This window comes from Anser cygnoides, chromosome 1, assembly GCF_040182565.1.
Source record: "Anser cygnoides isolate HZ-2024a breed goose chromosome 1, Taihu_goose_T2T_genome, whole genome shotgun sequence".
NCBI lineage: Eukaryota > Metazoa > Chordata > Aves > Anseriformes > Anatidae > Anser > Anser cygnoides.
The window spans coordinates 77743569-77764444 of NC_089873.1; the positions used below are offsets into that span (position 1 = coordinate 77743569).

At 39.5% G+C, this 20876-nt stretch overlaps 1 protein-coding gene across 1 annotated transcript; it reads right to left on the reverse strand.

Moving 5' to 3' along the window:
• Window positions 1-5089: 5089 nt before the first annotated feature.
• Window positions 5090-20344, reverse strand: LOC106038227 (sulfotransferase 6B1-like). Its single transcript, XM_013184572.3, has 6 exons — window positions 15534-20344; window positions 14494-14678; window positions 13389-13515; window positions 10432-10526; window positions 9188-9374; window positions 5090-7208 (listed from the first exon to the last, which is right to left on the reverse strand). Exons 1-6 carry the CDS (start codon window positions 15676-15678, stop codon window positions 7090-7092), a joined length of 858 nt encoding a protein of 285 aa, XP_013040026.1. The 5' UTR covers window positions 15679-20344; the 3' UTR covers window positions 5090-7089.
• Between the last annotated feature and the right edge of the window lie 532 nt (window positions 20345-20876).

Sequence of the window (20876 nt, forward strand, 5' to 3'; positions counted from 1 at the left end):
GGTCAGCAATGCCCAACTGTAAAGAACAATCACTGTAAAGAACAACAAGCTAGCTGTATCTGTGCTTTGAAGTGTATCTGTGCTGCAGTTTACTGATGCACGTGCCAAGAAGCAGGGGAACTCGCTCTAGGCTGCTTCAGCTAAACTGCTGTCTGAGCTTGGATAGCAGTGATATGTGAGCTAGCTTTATACTGCACTTCATTCACCTGCCGATGAGTCCTTGTCATGGTTTTGGCAGGGACAGAGTTCATAGAGGCTCACACAATGCCGTGTTTTGGATTTGTGATGAAAACAGTGATGATAACAGGGGGATGTTTCAGCTGCTGCAGAGCAGGGCTCACACAGAGCCAAGGCCTTTTCAGCTCCTTGCGCTGCCCTGCCAGCGGGGAGGCTGGGGGTGCACCAGAAGCTGGCTGGGGGCACAGCCAGCACAGGCGTCCCAACTGGCCAGAGGGACATCACGCTCAGCAATAAAACTGGTATAAAGAAGGAGGAAGGAGGGAGGACATTCGGGGGTGATGGGGCTTGTCTTCCCCAGGGACCGCTCTGCATGCTGAGCCCTGCTCTCCTGGAGGGGGCTGAACTCCTGCCTGCCCCTGGGAAGCACCAACTGAATCCCTCGCTTTGCTTTGCTGGTGTGTCCGGCTTGTTCTTTGCCCAGTGAGCTGTCTTTATCTCAGCCTAGGAGTTCCCATACTTTCACCTCTCCAGTTCTCTCTCCATCCCACCTGGGGAGAATGAGCGAGAGGCTGGATTGTGCTCAGCTGCCTGCTGGGGTTAAACCACAACAGTCCTGCTATGGCACTTTTTCCTATTGTAATGTAGGTAAATCCTTAATTTAGCTGGCAGGCAATGCTGTAGACTAATTAAATTCCTCATGCCTCCTAAAGAGGTAGGCAAGTAACTGCAGTTTGAGCAGTGTACTGATACCTACCAGGCTGTTAGATTAGGTCTAAGTAGTTTACCAAGGTCTTAAACGACAAATAACAGACACCAGTTGTCCTTTTTTATAATGAAAGACCTTGCAGACAGAAAAGGAAAACCTGCTTTTATTGCTCCTGGCCCTTAATATTTGCTTACATATCTGCAGCGTGTCATCCCCCCACCATTCCGTCTTTGTGTCTGCTCATAAATTCTCAGTGGTGCAGGCTGGTCATCCCCAGATCCTGGCAGATGCTGGTAATCAGAAATGAAGGACGTTTTAAGCAGACTGTGCACAAGGACTGTAATTAGGTACCTGGAAAACAGGCCTGTTCCCCTCAAGCCTCTGTCTGATTCTCTTCACAGCCCATTTCTGCTTTTGAGCTTCAGAACATCCTGTGAAAATGAACACTCAATTCTGGTGCAGAGCTTCGCAGCTCAGACACTGCAGTCAGTGTATGTACATGAGGAACAAACATTTATGTTCCTTGCCGCTTCCCTGTTTACCAGCAGAGAGCAGACAGGTCTCTGGCACTCAGGGTTTGCAGTCGGTTCCCAAGACCGCCATTTCTCCACTTAGCGTTGGCCTGTGGGACCGATTTCGACAGAATCCAAAAAGAGGCATGGCAAAGCAATTTGTGCCTTCCTGCTTTTCTGTCGCTGTTTCTCACTCGAGCAGCTGTCAGAGGTTCTTGCTCGCTCTGTCTGGGCCACAAGGTGCCGCCACTCTTCTATGCTTGGCCTGGTGGAAGCGGCTTCCTAGGGAGCCACACAGCCCCGCCATGTTTCACTCTCCTTTAGTACAGTTCGTCCCCTGTGGCATGCAAGACAGGCAAACAGAGTTAGGGGAAAAAGAGGACTATCTTCTATCAAAGTTAATAGAAAAGTCACCGCAGAATCACCTCTTGCGGTTGCTGGTCTCTTCAAAAATGAAGCCAATTGTGGACACCTGTGAGGCTGGAACTGGTGGGAGTGACACAGCCACTTACCGTCCTTTTCTCCCTCTCTGAACATCATCTTGCAGCAATCACCTTCATCCCCACAAGCCTTTCTGTCAGGCTTGATTCCTCCCTTCCCGTTCCCACTGGGTCTTCACAGCAGGAGCATCACTGGCTCTTTGTCTGTGATTTGTGACTGTCTCTCCTCTCCTGTCGGCTGACAGTGAAGAAAACCCTATGGAAATTCCTCCTGGTCCTCAATGTTTTCTCTTCTAGGTGACAGATGAATACATGTAAGCCCTCATGTTCATCTCTTGAGCACTTCTGCTGTATTTAGACCCAGTGCACAAACCCACCAACTGATCTCCAGCCCTTCTCTCCACTCCCACTCTTCCCATTCAAACCCCCACCTTTCCTCAGGCTCACTTGCCTTTTGTACAAGATGTTCCTGAAGCTATTCCAGGAGATTCCTCACCAGACACTGTTTTCCTCCAAGAAACTGCTTTAGGCATCAAACTCCTCGTATCAGATCTAATGTGAATGAAAGTCAGGCAGCACAAGCAGCTCTTTTTGAGAACTACTTTGAAAGATGTGATGTTTCTAAGGAAAATGTCTTTGAAGCAAGGCATGGAATCCATGTGTTCTTCTCCCTCTTAAGTGTTTTAGTCATTCAAATACTCTTGCTCTCATTTTCACCTGACCCAAAGGCCAGGTAAGTATGAGGTAGCAAGCAAAGCAGGCTAACTTTGACAAGAGCAGGTAAAATCTTCACAACACAGCTCTAATGGCATAAATTTTTAATGCTGTCCTCACTAATTAAATCAGTCTTGAGAATCAGTCTTCTCTGGTGAAATATATTACCAGAATAGGAAGCAATATTGTACCCATTTACTGTAACAGAGATTGCACAGGGTTTTGTTTCTTCCAGATCTAGTATTGCTGTGGTCTAGGTACATTTTGGATCAGTATTTTCCTATTTCTCTCTTTTTCCAAAAGTTTTAAATTACATAGGGGAAAAGAAAAAAGCACAGAACAGAACAGAAAGAAAAGAAAGGAAAAGAAAAAAAGAAGAGAAAAGAGAAAAGAAGAGAAAAGAAAAAAGAAGAGAAAAGAAGAGAAAAGAAGAGAAGAGAAGAGAAGAGAAAAGAAAAGAAAAGAAAAGAAAAGAAAAGAAAAGAAAAGAAAAGAAAAGAAAAGAAAAGAAAAGAAAAGAAAAGAAAAGAAAAGAAAAGAAAAGAAAAGAAAAGAAAAGAGAAGAGAAGAGAAGAGAAGAGAAGAGAAGAGAAGAGAAAAGAAAAGAAAAGAAAAGAAAAGAAAAGAAAAGAAAAGAAAAGAAAAGAAAAGAAAAGAAAAGAAAAGAAAAGAAAAGAAAAGAAAAGAAAAGAAAAGAAAAAAGAAAAGAAGAGAAAAGAGAAAAGAAAAGAGAAAGAAAGAAAGGCAGGAAGGCAGGGAAGGCAGGCAGAAAGAAAGAAAGAAGGAAAGAAAGAAAGAGAAAGAAAGAAAAAGAAGGAGAAAGAAAAAAAAGAAAAAGAAAAAGAAAAAGAAAAACAAATGGAAGAGAATTTTTTTACAGCATCTTACTATGGACGTTTTGAAGATTTTAGAACATCTCCACAGCTGGCCAAAATGCCCTGTGGAACCAGATTGACGATTCCTTGAAAAATTCAGTTTGAATCTCTCTTGATGGTGGTGGGATGCTACAGCCATAGGAAGAGGAGTGGGAATAGCAGCACAGTGGGAAGAGCAAGAAGAAAGAGGATGTAAAGAAATGGTAGGCATAGCAACTGCTGGCAGACCCTGGTTACCAGTAGCTACAAACACATGCCCCCATCCTTCGGTAAGTGCCCAGCCTAATATTCCAGACCTCTGACACAGGCCAGCTTTGCTACACTGCACAAGGCAGCCTGTTATGCCTGGGGATGACCTGCTAAGCAGTAGTTCTACCAGCAGAAGCAGCTTGCTTTCTTAGGCTATCACTCATGGCCAGCTAGCTGTTGCACTCTACATCAAGGCTGGCTGCATTGTCTGACTTGAGTAATGCCATAATTAAAGCACCTGGAGATGAAAAGTGTTGTAAAAGTATAAGGTATGACTGAAAGAAACTTAATTTTGAATGTCCATTTAACTGCAATGCAATGCTGGAGGTCAGACAGCTGGCAAACTACTCATTACCTTCTGTGCTAATGGCATTCCTTCAGCCAGTTCAGGGCTATATGCTTTGACTCCCTCGCTGATCCATGTGTTGTGTTCACATATCATTTCTTCATGCACAGTTTGATATGCTGAGCACACATACAAATGCTGTGTAAAACAGTTCAAATTAGTGTGCCTCCCGCTGCCTTGTTCTGCCAGCCTAAACTGAAAGACTTCCTTCTCTTTTCTGTTGCTTTCCTTCCCTTCAGTTAATTGTGTGACATGGTGTTTGGATTTTGGCAGCTAAACACCACACAGCCGTTCGCTCACCCTCCCCCCCTCCCTCTCTGGGATGGGGGGAGAGAAACGGGAAAGTGAAGCCTGTGAGTTGAGATAAAGACAGTTTATTAAGACAGGAAAATAATAATAACAATAATAATGATAATAATAATAATAGTGATAATGGTAATAGTATTAACAATAATAATGTGTAAGAAAACAAGTGATGCACAATGCAATTGCTCACCACCCGCTGACCGATGCCCAGCCTATCCCCGAGCAGCCGGCCCCCCCCACCCCGGCCAGCCACCCCTATATATTGTTTAGCATGACGTCAGATGGTATGGAATACCCCTTTGGCCAGTTTGGGTCAGCTGTCCTGGGTCTGTCCCCTCCCAGCTCCTGCTGCACCCCCAGCCTGCTCGCTGGCAGGACAGAGCGAGAAGCCGAAAAGTCCTTGGCCTGGTGTAAACACTGCTCTGCAACAATTAAAACATCAGCATGTTATCAGCGCTCTTCTCACTTGCTTCTCCTTTTCAGATCTTGAATTTAGATAGGGGGAAGGCTTTTTTGGGCCTTTGTCTGTGACTGAGCAGTTCTGCTAACAGTGCTATTCCCATTACATTTTTGGGGGCTTCTTTTGGGACCTTGCATAGCACCTTTAGATAGAATTGCCTAACTCAGTTAATAAACTTACTTGCAACATTCATTTGCCCAAGGACCATTTGTTGTTGTTGTGTGCTTTGTTGTTTGTTTTGTTTTGTTTTGTTTTCCATAGTCAAAGGGATGGAAAGTGTATATCTTTAAGTAAAGTGTTCAAGCATCTTCATTAACTGATCTCTTGCCACTCATTTATACTGGAAGAAGGACACCTGAAAGGCATCCACAGACAACAATGATTCATGGCATTTTAGAGTGAGAAAGATTTTAGTGTCAGAGGAGCAAAGCAACACAAACGTCCGGTTTCCAAAAGGTTGATTTGCATAAAACAGTGCTCAGAGCAGCATCTCTCTTGATTTGGGTTGAATTGGTAAATGGCAAGAGACTGCTGTTGCATAGGCTTTTCTCTTACATCCTCAGCATGTAACTTCCTGTATCATTTGTGCAGATGCACAAACAGTTGGCACTGATGTCAGCTTGCAGAAGGTATCAAACAAAAGGGCTGTGTAGCTAGTGTGGCTGGAGAGAGCATCTATATTCACTATCAATAAGGTCATATCACGACTTTTCAGAAACAGCTCACCCAGAGAATGAGCTTGCCTTACAGACGTGCCTGCAAAACACACAGGGATCACAGAAGAGCAACAGTGCTTGTCTGCATTAGTTTATTTTCAGTCAGTTTTTGCTGTTTTCTCTGCCTGTTGATGTGTTGTAATTATGTGGTTGGGAAAAACTAGTTCAAGAGAAGAGTACTTAATGCTAGCCTGCAAGGCAAATTGAAGGTGTGGACAGAAAACACATCATGCAGTGAATCAGAAGAAATATCTTCACTGTGTTCCTAGGACAGTCCCTAGGATGTGAACATGGACAGGTAGTTCTTAGAAAACCTGTCTTATCAGAGCAGGGTAAATACGTCTCACTCAGATTAAACTGTCTCCAAGTACTGGTTTGTTTGCTACACTGGAACTGTTGAATTCTATTGCACAAGGGCTGTGAAGTTAAATGGAAACTCAAAACACTGGAAATAGGAATTTTGCAGGGAGAAAGTCAAATGAAAAAAACTTTTATAGTTTCTCAACATATGGTACAGAAATCTGAATGGATTTATATCACTTACATTTAAAATACAAATATTATACAATACAACCCAGAAATAAATTACAACAAAATCTATACATTGTGAAAGAAAGAAAGAAAGAAAGAAAAAGAAAGAAAGAAAGAAAGAAAGAAAGAAAGAAAGAAAGAAAGAAAGAAAAAGAAACAAAGAAGGAAAGAAGGAAAGAAAGAAAATTTTACAAACAAACCTCACTGCAAATCTTCAAATGTACTGCTACAGTTTTCAATTTCAGTATCGATAATAAAGTCTGATAAGACAGGCACTTTCCAAATCATGGTAGATGAGAATGGGTTGAATCTGAAGTCAAGTCTTTGGTCATTTTCTTATGATGTGTTTTTAGATTTTTTAAATATACAGTGTATTATTGGATTTATTTTTTTTCTTAACATGTTATCATAGAAAGGTTTGGGTTGGAAGGGGCCTTAAAGACCATCCAGTTCCAACCCCCCTGCCATGGGCAGGGATGCCACCAACTAGACCAGGTTGCCCAAAGCCCCATCCAGCCTGATCTTGAACACCTCCACGGATGGGACATTCACAGCTAGGCAACCTGTGCCTGTGCCTCTCCACCCTCTGAGTGAAGAAAACATCTCGGGTAAGAACATCTTAGGTAAAATTCCTAAACCAGATCTAAGAATTCCATTCATATCACTCTAGAGCAAAATAAAGTAACAATAAATAAATGATAAAGTAGATTTGGTTGTAGAAAAATTAGTCTGACACCTAACTGTAAAACAACATAAATCTGCCCTCTGATACTGGAGTTCAGTCCTGCCCTCAAACCTCCGTCTCACAATCCTTCTTCACACTTTTACTGTTTGACTAGGTGAAATGTAAGGCTGATACCTGAGGTAAATTTATGTAAACAAGCTAAATGAACGTGATCAGTCAGTGCTGCTTCCATCTTCAAGGTATCAGTTCCAAGAGCAGTGCTGAACTGTTTTTAACTTTTACAGTCTATTAGCCCCCATCCAGAATTTCCCACCAGTTGCTCTCTCTGTATTTGTAATTTGATAATTGAGTATTGTTCTGCCTGTGGAATCAGAATTCATAGGTGAGACTTTTTGCCATTTTGCTGAGCTTCATTTTCTCATTAAATATTTCCTCAAACTTTAAGTTCTGTTTCGGAGTGAAATGGTTCTTCCAATCACCAACAATACCTAGAAGAGCAGGAGCAGAAAAATAAGATTGAGGCTAGCAATATATAGTGCTGAAAACATTTTAAAGGCAGACCAGTTTTATTAATGCTGCAGATGGCATAAATTATTACTGTGTCATCAACCATAGTCTCTGTAATAGGTCATAATCATTGTATCAGTCTGGTGAGACTCTGATGGAAACAGCTGAATCATCATCCATAAAGGCTATTAACGCCTCAGACTGTTTCTCATTGTGTGTCACCTGACAATGCCAACAACACTAAGTGGTACATGAAGAGTAGCAGTTTTCCAAGATGGAAATAGAGCTCTTGGTCATCTTGGCAGAGAGGCATCTTGCCTCACCTAGGTGTTTGTAGTTAAAGGTCTCCATTTAAGCTCTTTCAAAGTCAGTAGAGGGAAGTGTTTGCTTCCTGGCTGAAATTCATCTCATCCTAGTCAACATCTAAAACTCATCAAATGAGTTGTGCCGAAAAGGCAGCTACGTCTCTCTACCAAGTAAAGAAGACTCATAAAAAAGGAAACCAGAGTGACTTGATCACATGAATCCCACCCTCACACCTGCTCCTAATTTTTAGGGCTTTCTACAGATGAGATGTCCCACCACTTACGAGGTCAGTTAACTACTTCTGGGTGACCATGCACATTCGTGTTCTATTGAATGTGTCTATGCAAGTGTTTCAACAGTTATCCAAGTCATCAGAAGTTTGAGCAAACATGATTTTTGTTTGTTTTTTTTTGTTTGTTTTTTAACTGGTATATTTCAATGAGAAAATGCTCAAAATTTCCCCTCATGTGCACCCTCTAAAGAAGTGTACATCATCTCAAGGCACTTGACTAAATAGTATTCTGGATAGCAAGGAAAAGAAAAGAATGCCTGAATAATAATAATAATAATAATTATATATATATATGCATATACACAAAAGTCTACTGTAAGCTGGTTGAAGTTTGCTAAAACCTCTGGATTTGCATAGAAACTACTTGGAAATAAAAATGTTGAAATTCTTCAAGTTTTTCAGCATAGATTTGTCAAAAATCACTGACTTAGAAAGCTATATCTGTTTTTGTTGTTGCAGGTTGTTTTGGTTTGGTTTGGTTTGGTTTTTTTCCTGACATTGTATTCTGGCATTTACTTCAGCTCATTGGTAAAAACATTCTGCTGAATTAGTGAAATGTCGTTTCCCTATTTATAATTGAGAACAAGTTTTTCTTAATTGAAATAACCCTAATTTTTGAATTGTGAATGATTGCTCAAAAAATAATTAAAAATAATGAAAATCCATCTAAACATGATGGCTTTGATTTTGTTATTATTCTAATCTGAAGAAGCTTCCGAAACATCAGTAACAAGAAAACAGCTCCTTGAGGTATTTTTAAATCACATTCAAGCTAAGTACTGTTGAAGATTTTAGTGCAGATTCCAGTTTGGCCAAGGCCTTAATGCGACCTCTTAGGTCACCCGGTGGTTGAGTCATCCATTCTTTTGCTGTCATCGTCAGCATATTTATTTTTGGGAACATTTCAGTAAGATAACAGGGAGTACAGAGGATAAAGGCTACCAGCAGACTCCTTCAGAAGGAATGTGTCTAGCTCTTTTCCACTCTTGCAAACTAAATGACCTTCACTGGTGATTTGAGAGGAGACTCTGGGGCTTGTGAGAGACTGAGTGTAAACTTTTAGATACAAATAGGCAGATAAACAGCAATGTTTCATGAAGTTTTCCTTTCAGCTGCAAAGCTCATATGGAGCAACAGTTAAACTGTTGTTTAAGACCCTTTCATGTTTTTCTAGCATATGCATGCATTTGCAACCAGAGAACTTAGAAAGTGTTTTTTAAGGGGGCTTCAGATTGGAAAATCCTGTTACTGCTTCCTAGGGTGGACCCAAAACATCATCAGAGGCAGGGAGAGACACAGGCTGCTGCCTCTGAATAGGTCCTGGTTGGTGCTGCTCTATTAAGCCAGGAACAGTGAATTTACCTTTTCTGAAAATCAGCTTCCTGTTGGATGTCAGGGCACAGACAGTGTGACTGGGGTCACTGTTTTCTTTTTCAGTGTCGTTTTTCATCTCTGAGAAGGATGACTTCTTGCAGATGTCTTGGATATTATCATCACTGATGTCTATGTCCAGGAACACACTGATTTCCTTCACAATCTTAGGGAGATCCTGAGATACAAGAAGAATAAGCTTTTTAAATTACTGAGCTGATTATCAGACTTTCAGTTAATATGGAAATTATTATTTGTATTACATAACAGGTTTGTCCCATTTATTTGCTTTCTAGCAAAGCTAAACAAATCTTTGGACTGTATACATGACAGATACGGTAAACCTGATTCCACTCTTATTCATACTCACAGAAATGAGTAAATGCCCTCTATGTGCAATCATATAGAATTACATGGCCAGGTAAACTCCCAGTTTGTTTTTCTGTTTCTCAGAATGATTTCACTGGGAACAGAAATACTCAAAGGAGTATTTCTCTGTGTAAGGAGTTTATTTTGTTGGAGGTGCCTTATCTAGAGATCTCACAAGTGATTCCAGATCCAAAATGGGCTTGGAATTCCTCATAGTGGAATTGCCAAAAATAAACAGAACTATTTTAATGGAAACACTGGAAAAAAAAAGTGTTTGCTTCGTAACAAAATAATAATTCTCTGAAAGCTAAAGTATATTTGGTATTAGAGGTTTTGTTGTTGTTTAAGAATAGCAAAGCTCTTTCTGCATAATAATTTCCCTTTGTCAAATCTTTTTTTCCTACCTCCACCCCCAGCCTCTAATTTTCTTCTTTACTGGGCACACTGTTCCCACTGACCATGAGTAGTTCTGTTGTTTTATATCACTTTCTGAAAATTTCACCTGAAATGTCAGGCATAACAGGTTAAAGTGTGGACCTCAATAGATGTTCTTGGTTAATTTTTCTATAGGACCAAGGACCAGGAATTTAAAATTCTTTCTGTAGCTGGGGAAAATCACGTAATATATGTCCCACTCCTGCATCTATGAAATGCAACACTCACACAATTTAAGACTTGCATAACTTGTGTAGTCTGAATTATTTAATTATTTATGTGTTTCAAGACAAAAAGTCCTATGCAAATATAAAATATGCCCATTCATATTTTCTTATTCATTCCTCTTCATTAGAATTTGCTACTTGATATTTTAGTTATGTCAATTTAAAAGTAAAGCATTCTGAAATAAGAACAGAGAGCATATTTACCTTCTTCATGTCTTCATAGAACAAAAACAGGATATTTTTGTCATTTTTATGTTCTTCCCAACTTAGGAAATGATCAAACCAAGATCCACAGACAACTGAAAAGAAAACCCGTATAGATTCATATAACTTTGATTCATAAATAACTCTGTATCTCACACACTTAGGGGAATGATCCCTTCTTGGTATGTACCCCATATTCCTTTAAATCTGATTCAATTCTCTCTGTGAAGTGACTCAAGTTTACCATCCAAAAATGTTACCATTCCTGTTGGACTTTGTTTTTGTAAAAGAGATGCAGAAACTTTTCTGAGATATAATTCTCTAGGGGAAAGAGTCTCCAAATCTAGGAATAGGCCAGTAAAGAAAGAAAATGTATGGGCACAATGAGATCCGAGTATCTGAGCAAATATCTGCATGTTCATGGTCACAGACGTAAAGACTAGGAAAATAAGCTAGGAAATAAATGTATCATAAATATAAATATTACACTAGAGAATAAAATAAAGAGTCTGTTAAATGGCACACACTGTTGCTAGCTCTATTTTGTCCCAGTAGAGGAGAAATTTATATACTTTAAAAAGTCAAGGAAGAGTTGATTAAATGAAGGAGTTACTATAGAAATACATCATTCAGCCAACTACACAGGTAACCTACAGTTTTATAATTGACTTACAGTACTTCTTTTGTCTAAATGCTCCTTTTGCTGAACTACAGGAGGACAGCTAAACTTGAGTTTTATTTTAAAAGAAAAGCAGTTCTGACCCTTCTGGTTGAAAGACAAGATTGACAGCTGAGTTGAAAGCATCCTCCAGGCCATTAAGAAAGGGATAGACAGAGCAGTCACATCCAGCCTTCTCCGTAACTTTGACCTTGCTTTATGCTGCTACCAGAAAGGTATAATATTTTAATGTTGTAAAGGGCATCATTTTGGTTATAAACCTCAGGATGTATTTAGGTATTTTGCTGAATGCTCCAGTCTGTAGCCACCTCGTACATGTAAAATGCTGTCTAACTGCAGGGCACATGTGCACCACAGTGTCCAATTAAAGCCTGCTTAGCCACACCAGGAATGTGGCCAACAAATGCACCTGCTTTACCCCAGCCCACATCTGTGCAAGAAATGGACAGATCTCCAGAATTCCACTGTCTACACATAAATTTGGAGTTTCCACTGCTTTTCTTTCCTGTTTCTAGCAGGGGAAGAACATATTCATCAAGGTAGGTATCCAAAGAACCATTTTTTTTCCATTTAAAATAAAAATAAAAATTGAAAAATAAAAATTGGAAAAAAATAATAATAATAAAAAAAAGGACAGTGATAACAGTGATGACTTTTAGGTCCTGTAAGCTCTTAGACTAGATCATCATTGTCTCAGCTGTCCCCAAGTCCTTTAGTTCTTTCTCTGTGGGTTTTTGCTATATGAGTGAGCAATCCTGTTTCCAATAGCTGAAAGTCAGTGACCCTTTTGGCTCTGGGGGTATAGCAAACAGTCTTGGAGACTCTAGTGACAGCATAAGTTGTCTCTGGGTGTCCTTGCCCTTGTTCTCAACTGAAAGAACTCTGCAAGAGTAGTACAGGATCTGAACCAAGCAGCACAAACATCATACATTTCTATTAAGAGCAAAAATGACAACCTCTCTCCCAGTATCACCTCTCAGATAAATTTCTTCTGTAACCAACATAATTATCTTCTTATGCCATGCATAAGCATGCAGGAAACAGCAGAAGGCTACTAGTTTACAGACAAATGGGAGATGTTTTAAAATTTGAGACAATCCTCTTTTCTTTTTTCACTGTTGAATGTTCAGAGATGTTACTAAACAAGCCAAGATCCTGCACATCATTTATTCATGTGCCTTAGGGCTGCTCTGAATGAGGAACACAAGATCTACAAGGCAGAAGAAAATTCAAACTGACTTCTGGAGCTTTGATGTAAGCTCATGGTGACTGCACTGGCACTTTTCTTTCAAATTTTTCAAGGCCGTCTATCATTGTTGCTGTTATCATCATTGTGGTTGTATAGCAGGAGCAAGTCCTCAAAGGAGTAATAAAACACTAAAAATGGGAGTGGATACCTGGAACACAGTCCTCCTGTCAGCTTCCATGCCACCACTGCCATTCACACAAATCTCACTCATGTGTCACTCACCTTGGTCTTTGGACCCCACGACTAAGACAACAACCAGGCAGAGTGTGTGCAAGGGCACTTAGTGTGTGCAGGGGCACTTTGTGAAAGCACCTAGACTTCTTTTGAAGGACCACACAAGTCTACTTTCAAGATCAGAAAAGGCAGTAAGCCTGCAAGCGTGGCTCTCCGTGCAGCCTGGGGACGGTCTCCCTCTGTGCTGCCCACCTTTTGGCAGGGCAGTGGACCTCTGCTCTCTGGGCACCTTCAGACAGTGTCTACCCCACCAGACTGCCCACCAAGGACAGGAGGTGGCTGCAGTGATCCCAGCTGCCTTTTTGTCTGCTTGGAAGGAGCTGTGTGCACATTCCTTTGCTATCAAGGTTTAAACATGAGTTCTTGGTGTGAAGCGGGCTATTAGCATGGCTCACGAAGCAAGGTCGGAAATGTTTTACTACAGGGAAACCTGCATCATAACCAACAAATTGTTGGGGTTTTCAGAGTGTGTGTGGGAAGAGATGAAACCTGCAACTTGGCTATGAGAATATGTTTTTAACAGATGTGCCGGAGGACAGCAACCTGCAAAGAACAGTTGTGCTGAAAGAATGCAACGACTTTTCAAAATGTCTCCTCACAGGGCTGAAGACAGCATCTTATTATTTGTTCTTGTTTGGTTTAGCATTAGAATTTACCTTGAAAAAATAATAAATCTAAGGCTATATAAATTAGGAGTTCAACAAGGAGTTTTCACACAGTTTGCATTTGTTAACACTTTCTGTGCATGATCAGATAATAAAAACTGCAGGGATAAAACATAACACTTATCCTTACCGTCTCCTTCTAAGAACAAGTCAAAGAAAGCAGTCCAGGTATCAACAGTGGGAAGGTGTGGATTCTCTCTGTAGTAATGATACATAGAAACTGCAGTATCTTTTGGATTTCTGCTGATGTAGATCATCTGTAAATGAAGATGATATGGTTATTAGTGATAATGTTATTCCTTTATTTTAGAGGAGCTGTGTGCATAAATGTGGCATTTTCACAGGCAGTTTGCAGTGTCAAAACCCTTTCCTTTAGTATTCTTCCGTTGGACACCATGTCATAAGGACAGAAATGCATTTGTCCCTTTTTAGGCAGAAGAGAGCAGTGGTCAGCAAACAAAACCTTGTGGGCAGAGGTGTGTTTCCTACAGGTGGGTAATGTTTACATTTTGTGAAAGAGGCTGGTTCGTTTTAACTCATGAGTTAAACTACCTCATATATCTGATATATATGAAACTGTTTACTTCTTAACATTTACAGGACAGCTGCAAATGTTAATTTTGGCCTTTCACTGAAATTAGTGTTGTCCCAAAAGTCTGTATCTATGTAATCCTGAAACTCTGAACTTATAACATAAAATTTGAAGCCCAGAGCTGATTATTTATAGACCTTCCACATCAGCATGGGTTGACCCCCAAACTGACCTGAATCCTCCTCCTACATTTGAATTCACCTCTGTTTGGCACTATTTCAATATAGGGTCTTGAAAAAGCTTCAATAGGAGGGGCAGGGTACCTTCACCCTCAGAACATTCCATAAATACCCCAGATAACTGCTTTCTAAACAAACCCTCCAGTCACTAGGAAATGGAGCCATGATACACACACACCACCCTCCAGTCCCTAATAATATTGAAAGATCCTAGTATTGCATTTTTTGTGGTGCCTAACATACAAATCACCCAGTGGGAACAGTAGGGCAGGAGCAGAACCCAGTTTTTAGCCCAAGCCTCTGCTCATGCTGCCTTCAACTGCTGGTTAGCTGTGTCTCCAAAATTCACAGCAAACCACTTCTGGAAACTGTAAGTCATTTAATATCGTTTAAGGATTAACAAGACAAACTAGATTCCTAATAGGCACAAAATATCTTACTGCTTTTATAAATTTTTGCCTTACCTTGCAGTTTTTATTCTTAAAATTTGAAGGCAACATGTTGTAGTCCAAGTGCGTTGGGATGATCCTCTTTGATGAGAGTTTATTCAGTTCCTCCAGTCTGGAAACATCTCCATATTCAATGGGAGATGTTAGTGTAATTGGAGTATTGTAAAGCTTTGTTATAACTCCTGCCAGCCAGTGTGTGCCTTCAGAAAATTATTTTTAAGGAGAAAAAAAAAAAAAAAAAGAATGAAAGAAAAGAAGGAAGATTTGTTACTGAGAAGATACATGAAACATGCAGTTTGTGTATGGGAACAGCTTTCTAGCACACACAGAAAACCACCTTCTAAAAAACACCTCAGAACTTCTACACCTCCAGATTCAAGAAACTACGTAACTGTATAATCTCATTGGCTCTAGATGTATAAATACTGAAAAAAATAGTGTTGTTGCTGAAGTACAAAGTAACTCTATGCAAAGTGTTAATATTTGTATTGAAACAAATTCATTAGCTAACCTATAAAATTCAGACTGCTTGTCAGCAGGTGGTTATATTGTTTTTATTATTTATTTTAGAATAATCTGTTTTGTTTTGTTCTGTATTCTTATAGTAAATTGAGTCTATATATTTGGAAAGTAACTGAGCTCCCTCTTTGGTATGTGTGTGAGACAGAGCCTGGGTGAGAGGGAAGAAGAAATGAATAAATCTGCAGGCAAGGGCCATACAAATAACCTAATTCAACTCTTGCCTTGTTCATAATTAAATGTAGGAAGTCCTCTGGCACATCCTTCAAGTATATATTTTGCTTATAAGAAAGAAATATCTATTTGCTTTCCAGTATGAAAACACCTGAGATTATTTTCAATTAAAGAATCAAAATTTAGACAAATGATTTGTATTTTGGGGGTAATTTAAACACTTCCTGAGAGAATAACAGTCTCACATATTCAAACATCCTTCCCTGTTTCTTGCACACGGGTATTTCACAACTAAGTTAAGCAGAGAACACAAAACAAACAATTGAAACGTCTTGCAATTAACATCTAAAAGTAGAACTCACCAGATTTGGGATAGGAACCCAAAAGGACATCATCTTCCCTAGCATCAAAAGTATCCAAGGATTTTAAGAGTTCTAGAGAAGACCTGGTGGTAAAGGGAATCCCCTTAAACATATGAATTAGTTCTGTCTCACTGGGGTTGGACATGTTTGCTTAAGTCTTCGATTCCTGCAAATCAGATACCAGCGAAATGACAGGAGGATTTAAGAGTCACCTCTAAGTTAGATGGTTTGAAGTAACAAACTGAAACCAGCAATACAAACCTCATGCTTTTATACTTTGTTGTGCATGATGAAGTCCCTATCAGGTATCGATTTTTCTAGTTAGCTGATAAAGGAAACTGAAATGTTAGAGGTAATTTCATAAATAATTGAAATGCAGAGTCATCAAAAATGTGTATCATTTGTCGTTTATTAGCTTTCCAGATAAAGAAAGGGGGTGATAGTTAAAGTATAGTAATTGTGGAAAATGCCAAGACTGACCATTTTGTGTTGCCATAAAATTTGCTTAGTGTGATTATTGAACAAGTTATACTTCCATGGAAGCAGTATCTTATTTTATGTGATTGAAATATTTTGGATTTTCATTTTATGAAATATGCAGTGGCCTGAGTGTTCAAAAGTGCAAGCTGATTCCCAATGCTTCAATTATGTGATGTCAAGAAAACAGTTTTCAAAACATTTCAGAATTTCAGCCTGAGGCTTCTTAAAAACAGAGGAACTTCTGAAGCACAATCATTTTTTTAAGCTGTCATCTATCTCCATAAGAGGAGTACAGAAAAAAAAATCACAAATTTTAAGCAGATATTTCACATTGGGTTGTATCCTACATGTTGCATGACTAGAAATGGTTGAAGATTTCAAAATCTTTCCACAGAAAATGCATAATCATAATATAATCATCATAATAATAATTTTTAAAAAAAGGCACTTGCAGGAAAGACATAGTTCTCAATTCATTGCCCATTATGAAATGTGTTTTTTGAAAAATTTTGAATCTGTAGAAATCACCATTAATGTTTTTCAACCTGAAATATAAGTGTATCATATTAAAATAAATAGCTCTGGTTTGAATCAAAATATTTTGAAATGCTTAATATCTCAATTTTCATTTCCATTGTCACTAACTGATTTTTTTTAGGGTGGTGTGATTCCAGAACCTTCAGACTTTGATTTTTCAGTGGATTTTTTTTTTTCATCTAGGTCTCAAAATCTCATGGGATAAGAAAAACATTTGTAAACAGTGCTTCACTTATCTTTACATTCTTTTCCCCAGGCAGCCAGTGGCTTCATTATTCCTATTGAAAACCTCCTACAAGATATTCCAGTGAGGTCCTTCAGTGTATTCAAATTGACTTTAAAACCTGTATGCAAATCTTGTTTTAAAATAAAGTAGTCCTTTGGAAATTTCTCAAGGTCATGGTTTTTGTTTTATCATAAATAATAACATAGGCTTAGTCATAAGCTGACTACCAAAGGTACCTCCCATGATCCAGGGTAAGAAGTTAATGATGGAGATGTCCTTCCAGTACTTGACCTATTGAGATTACAGGCAAGGAGGAAGGACAGCTATCAGCTTCTGTACATGCTTGTTTCTAATACAATTTCCAGAAAAATCAGTATAATAGGAGTGATTTGTTTTTCTTTCTTGGCAGTATTGCCAGTCTACTAGTCAAAGAAATGTGAAGTCAGCAAGCCTTGATATTTTCAACTGTCTCATCTATAAAGCTGCCCTTAAACAGCTACAGCCTGAAAAATGTGCCCTTTGTCCTCAGAAAAGTCAGTTATGCAGGGCCAGGTGAGGATCAAAATCATGTCAAATACGCTCTGGGGGCATGTTTTCTATTACTAGCAATGAAGGGAGATGGGAATCATTCAGGAGGTAATTGAGTCAGTCTTTGGGACATCTCTAGCTAGCTGCTTTGAATATATACTTTTATTTCTGAGGAAGATGGAGCATTGGATGGGGCTCTGCATAACGTTTCTAGCTCTTTCTGCAGCAAAAAAAAAGAGGATACAAGAAACACAAGGACACTGATGCACAAGCAGAATTCGGAGGACCTCTTAGTAGTGACAAACTCAACATTTTTCTCTTTACTTCCCGATCTGAAGACCTAAGTTACCATTGTTTCATATTTTATGGGCTAATTCCTTGAAAAGTCTATCCTCTGTCAACAGATTTCATTTCAGGTACTTCAGGTGCACTAGCTATATCTGGAGACATAATGAATCCTGCTTCTGTGGGTTAGTCTGAATTTCAGAGAGATTTCAGAGGTTTGTTTTACAGTTGTGGTTCCAGCCATATGCATTTAGTGCAGGATGAGAGAACTATTACCCTGATGTAGCCAAAAAAAGTTCACTGTAAAATACATTGCATATTTACTATGCCTTGTCCCTTTCATTTCTTCATACATTCCTATTATCTTCTGAGTCAGCACATTTCCCTAATCTAATCACTTGGAGACTAATTAATCATTCACAAATGAAATGGCCAAGGTGTAAAACAGAAGCAATACAGTAGCAAGGAAAATTCCAATTCTATTACCTCATCTAAATTACTTCTTACACTAGCTTCTGTTTTCAGCACCCATAATGTAAATCCAGGGGAAGCAAACTGAAATTGCTGCTCCTTCTCACATCTTGTCTATGCTTGGAAAATAGGGCCTGTCCCTGAAAGAGTGCAGTATCCTGAACTGCAATGAGCTAAGGAAAAAGAGTACTCAGCTCCTTGCAGGACTGGGCACAAACTTCTGTTTTCAAAGTTAGCGTAGTAGAAAGGGTTTAAAGAACGCCATACCAAGTCCTCCAACCCACTTTTGCTGTCTCCTTTGTCTGTATTACAACACAGAACGTAGACTACAACTGACACGTTTTGAACCAGATAAACACAGGCATGGCAAGCTAATCCTGAAGAATTTCTGTCTCTGTTGCGTAGATCTCTGCCACAGGCTCTAAGGAACTGCTTTTAATAGCACGTTGTCCTTGTCTTGTTCTCTAGCCCTGCTATGGGTGCAGATGGAGCACACATTTTACCAGCAGGTTTCACAGAGATTTGCTAGCAGAAGAGCAATCTTGAAATTTCGAGTTTGGCTTTTCTCTCTGGTTTAAGGAAAATACCACTTGGTAGGTGGACACTGCATTTCTGGGCTGCTTCATTCCAGCTCCTTCTACCACTTTCTTACCTTCTCCCATCTGTATCCTTGCCCTGGTGAGTGACTGCTTTCTGAAGCCTTAAATAACTCAAATAAAATTGACTGTTTTGTAACTGTGTTTACTCTGTTACCTCCACTTCAGGTTCAACATTCTCTTCTCTGTTTGATGAAAGACAGTAGCATGTGCATCTCTTTCAGCTGCAGATTTCTCAAGTGAGGCGAATCACAGTAGTGTTCCCCACCAAACATATCTCAGGCAGCATGTACTAAAAGAAATAGTAACATTGTGGAAAACATGCAGTTAAATGTGTTGGTTACCTGAGTCAGACTCTGGAAGCACATCCACAGGGTTCTGAATGTTTTAGGTAGCAGTGTTGAGCATCAACTTTCTCATTTTTAAAATGCCCTAAATCCATCCAATATTTTAATCTTGTCATATTGAATAGCAAATGGAGAATTAAAAGCGACATTGCTTGTCATTGCATTTTGTTGCTCTAATTCTCTACCAGATGTACCAATCATTTGAAACTAGTAGGAATTTATGCCTGTAAAGATTGTCCCTGTGTATCTATGTAAAATTTGTACAAAGGCTCTGCAACAATGATGAAGAAATGAAATCTTCTAAGACTATTTAATTGCCGAAGGCAAACACAGCTGCTGGTCCTATGAATGCAAGGCTGACTTCCAACATAGAATTTCAGCTAGGGAATACACTGCTGTGGACAAACTACATAGTTCCATCTCCATCTTCTTCATAGTTCCATTTCCATTCATCTCCAGCTTATTTTCTGTACCTCCCCAATGATCTGAACCCCACAGTCATTTCTGTAGGGCTCACTATGTCCATTCTTTGCTTTCCCATATTGCAGAATTGCAATGAATGCCATCCCTACTTGTTTTGATGCTATAGCTTTTTTCTTTTAAACTTATAGTCAGTGACTATTCAATAGAGACAGCCTTTGAAATGTTAATTACAGTGTGAGTGTTTAAACTGACTGGGAAATTATGGCACCTCAGTGCCTAGCTGTCACCAGTTTAGGAAACAAAACCTGGTTCCACTTTCAAAGAAGTATTTGGGTGCAGAGTGGGCATAGGGCTGACCAGAGCACATCAGGACTGATGAGCTTTAGTCACTGACCATCAGTTTACTCTGAGATAATCCCAGCTGTCAAGAGGTATGGCTTAGCCAAAAGCACTTCACCCACATGGGCATTACATTGCTCTGCAATTCCAGCAGCAGATTCTCTGCCTGGTATGCCTTCTCACAGTGCCTGGACTCTTGCATGTGGGTAGAGAAGCCCTCCTTCATTCTCCCATAGTTCAATACTAATCATGTACAATGATTTAACAACTCTGATTTCAGAAGTTTGCTATCTGTAGTGGCTACACCCACATTTAGGTATATTGTGAAGAAGGTCAACCATTTGTGCAGAGTCATTTTTTTTTTTTACAGCATGTCAGATTATAAAGTTCACTGTCCTCCTTTGAACCTTTTCACAATGCGTCATTGCCCAAGGATATTCTGTGCCACAGCCGCAACTGATACAGCTAATAATAACAGGGCTGCCATCAGATCTATATCTTTTGGAGAGATTGCAGGCAAAAGCCATGGCTGCAAGGTGACAGCTACTACACCAGCTCCTGTCCTGCAATGGCATGTGATGGTTCACCTTCAAGGGGTAAACACATACACAACAAAGATAGGGGGAGAGGGCGGAGGGGCAAAAAAAAAAAAAAAAACACAAAAAAAAAACACGAAAGAAAGAAAAGCAAATGAAGATTTGAACCTTCATTCCTTCATTGAGGTAATAGAGATGAAGCTGTGTAACATGCAGGGAGGCTCAGCCAGATGAATGGTCTCCCTGGCAAATATTTGTCTGTTAGGGTGGCTTTGAGAATTTCCCAGATCCCCAGGGTGACAGGAGAGGCCCTGGAGGTGTTGTTTATCTTCTGTTTATCTTTATTGTCATATCTAATATTCAGGCTTACTGGGGTAGGATTAAATAACAGAAACTGACGAGTCACCCTGTTACTGGTAGTACACACATTTATGTGATGCCAACTATTTCTGTTTTCATTTGTTAGCATAACTACAGAGAAACTTGCCTGATATTTGAAGTACACATTCAATAGTAGGTTAAAGTATTCTATAAGGAAACAGTAAAATTTCAGCAAAAAAGCCTTTGAGAGGTAT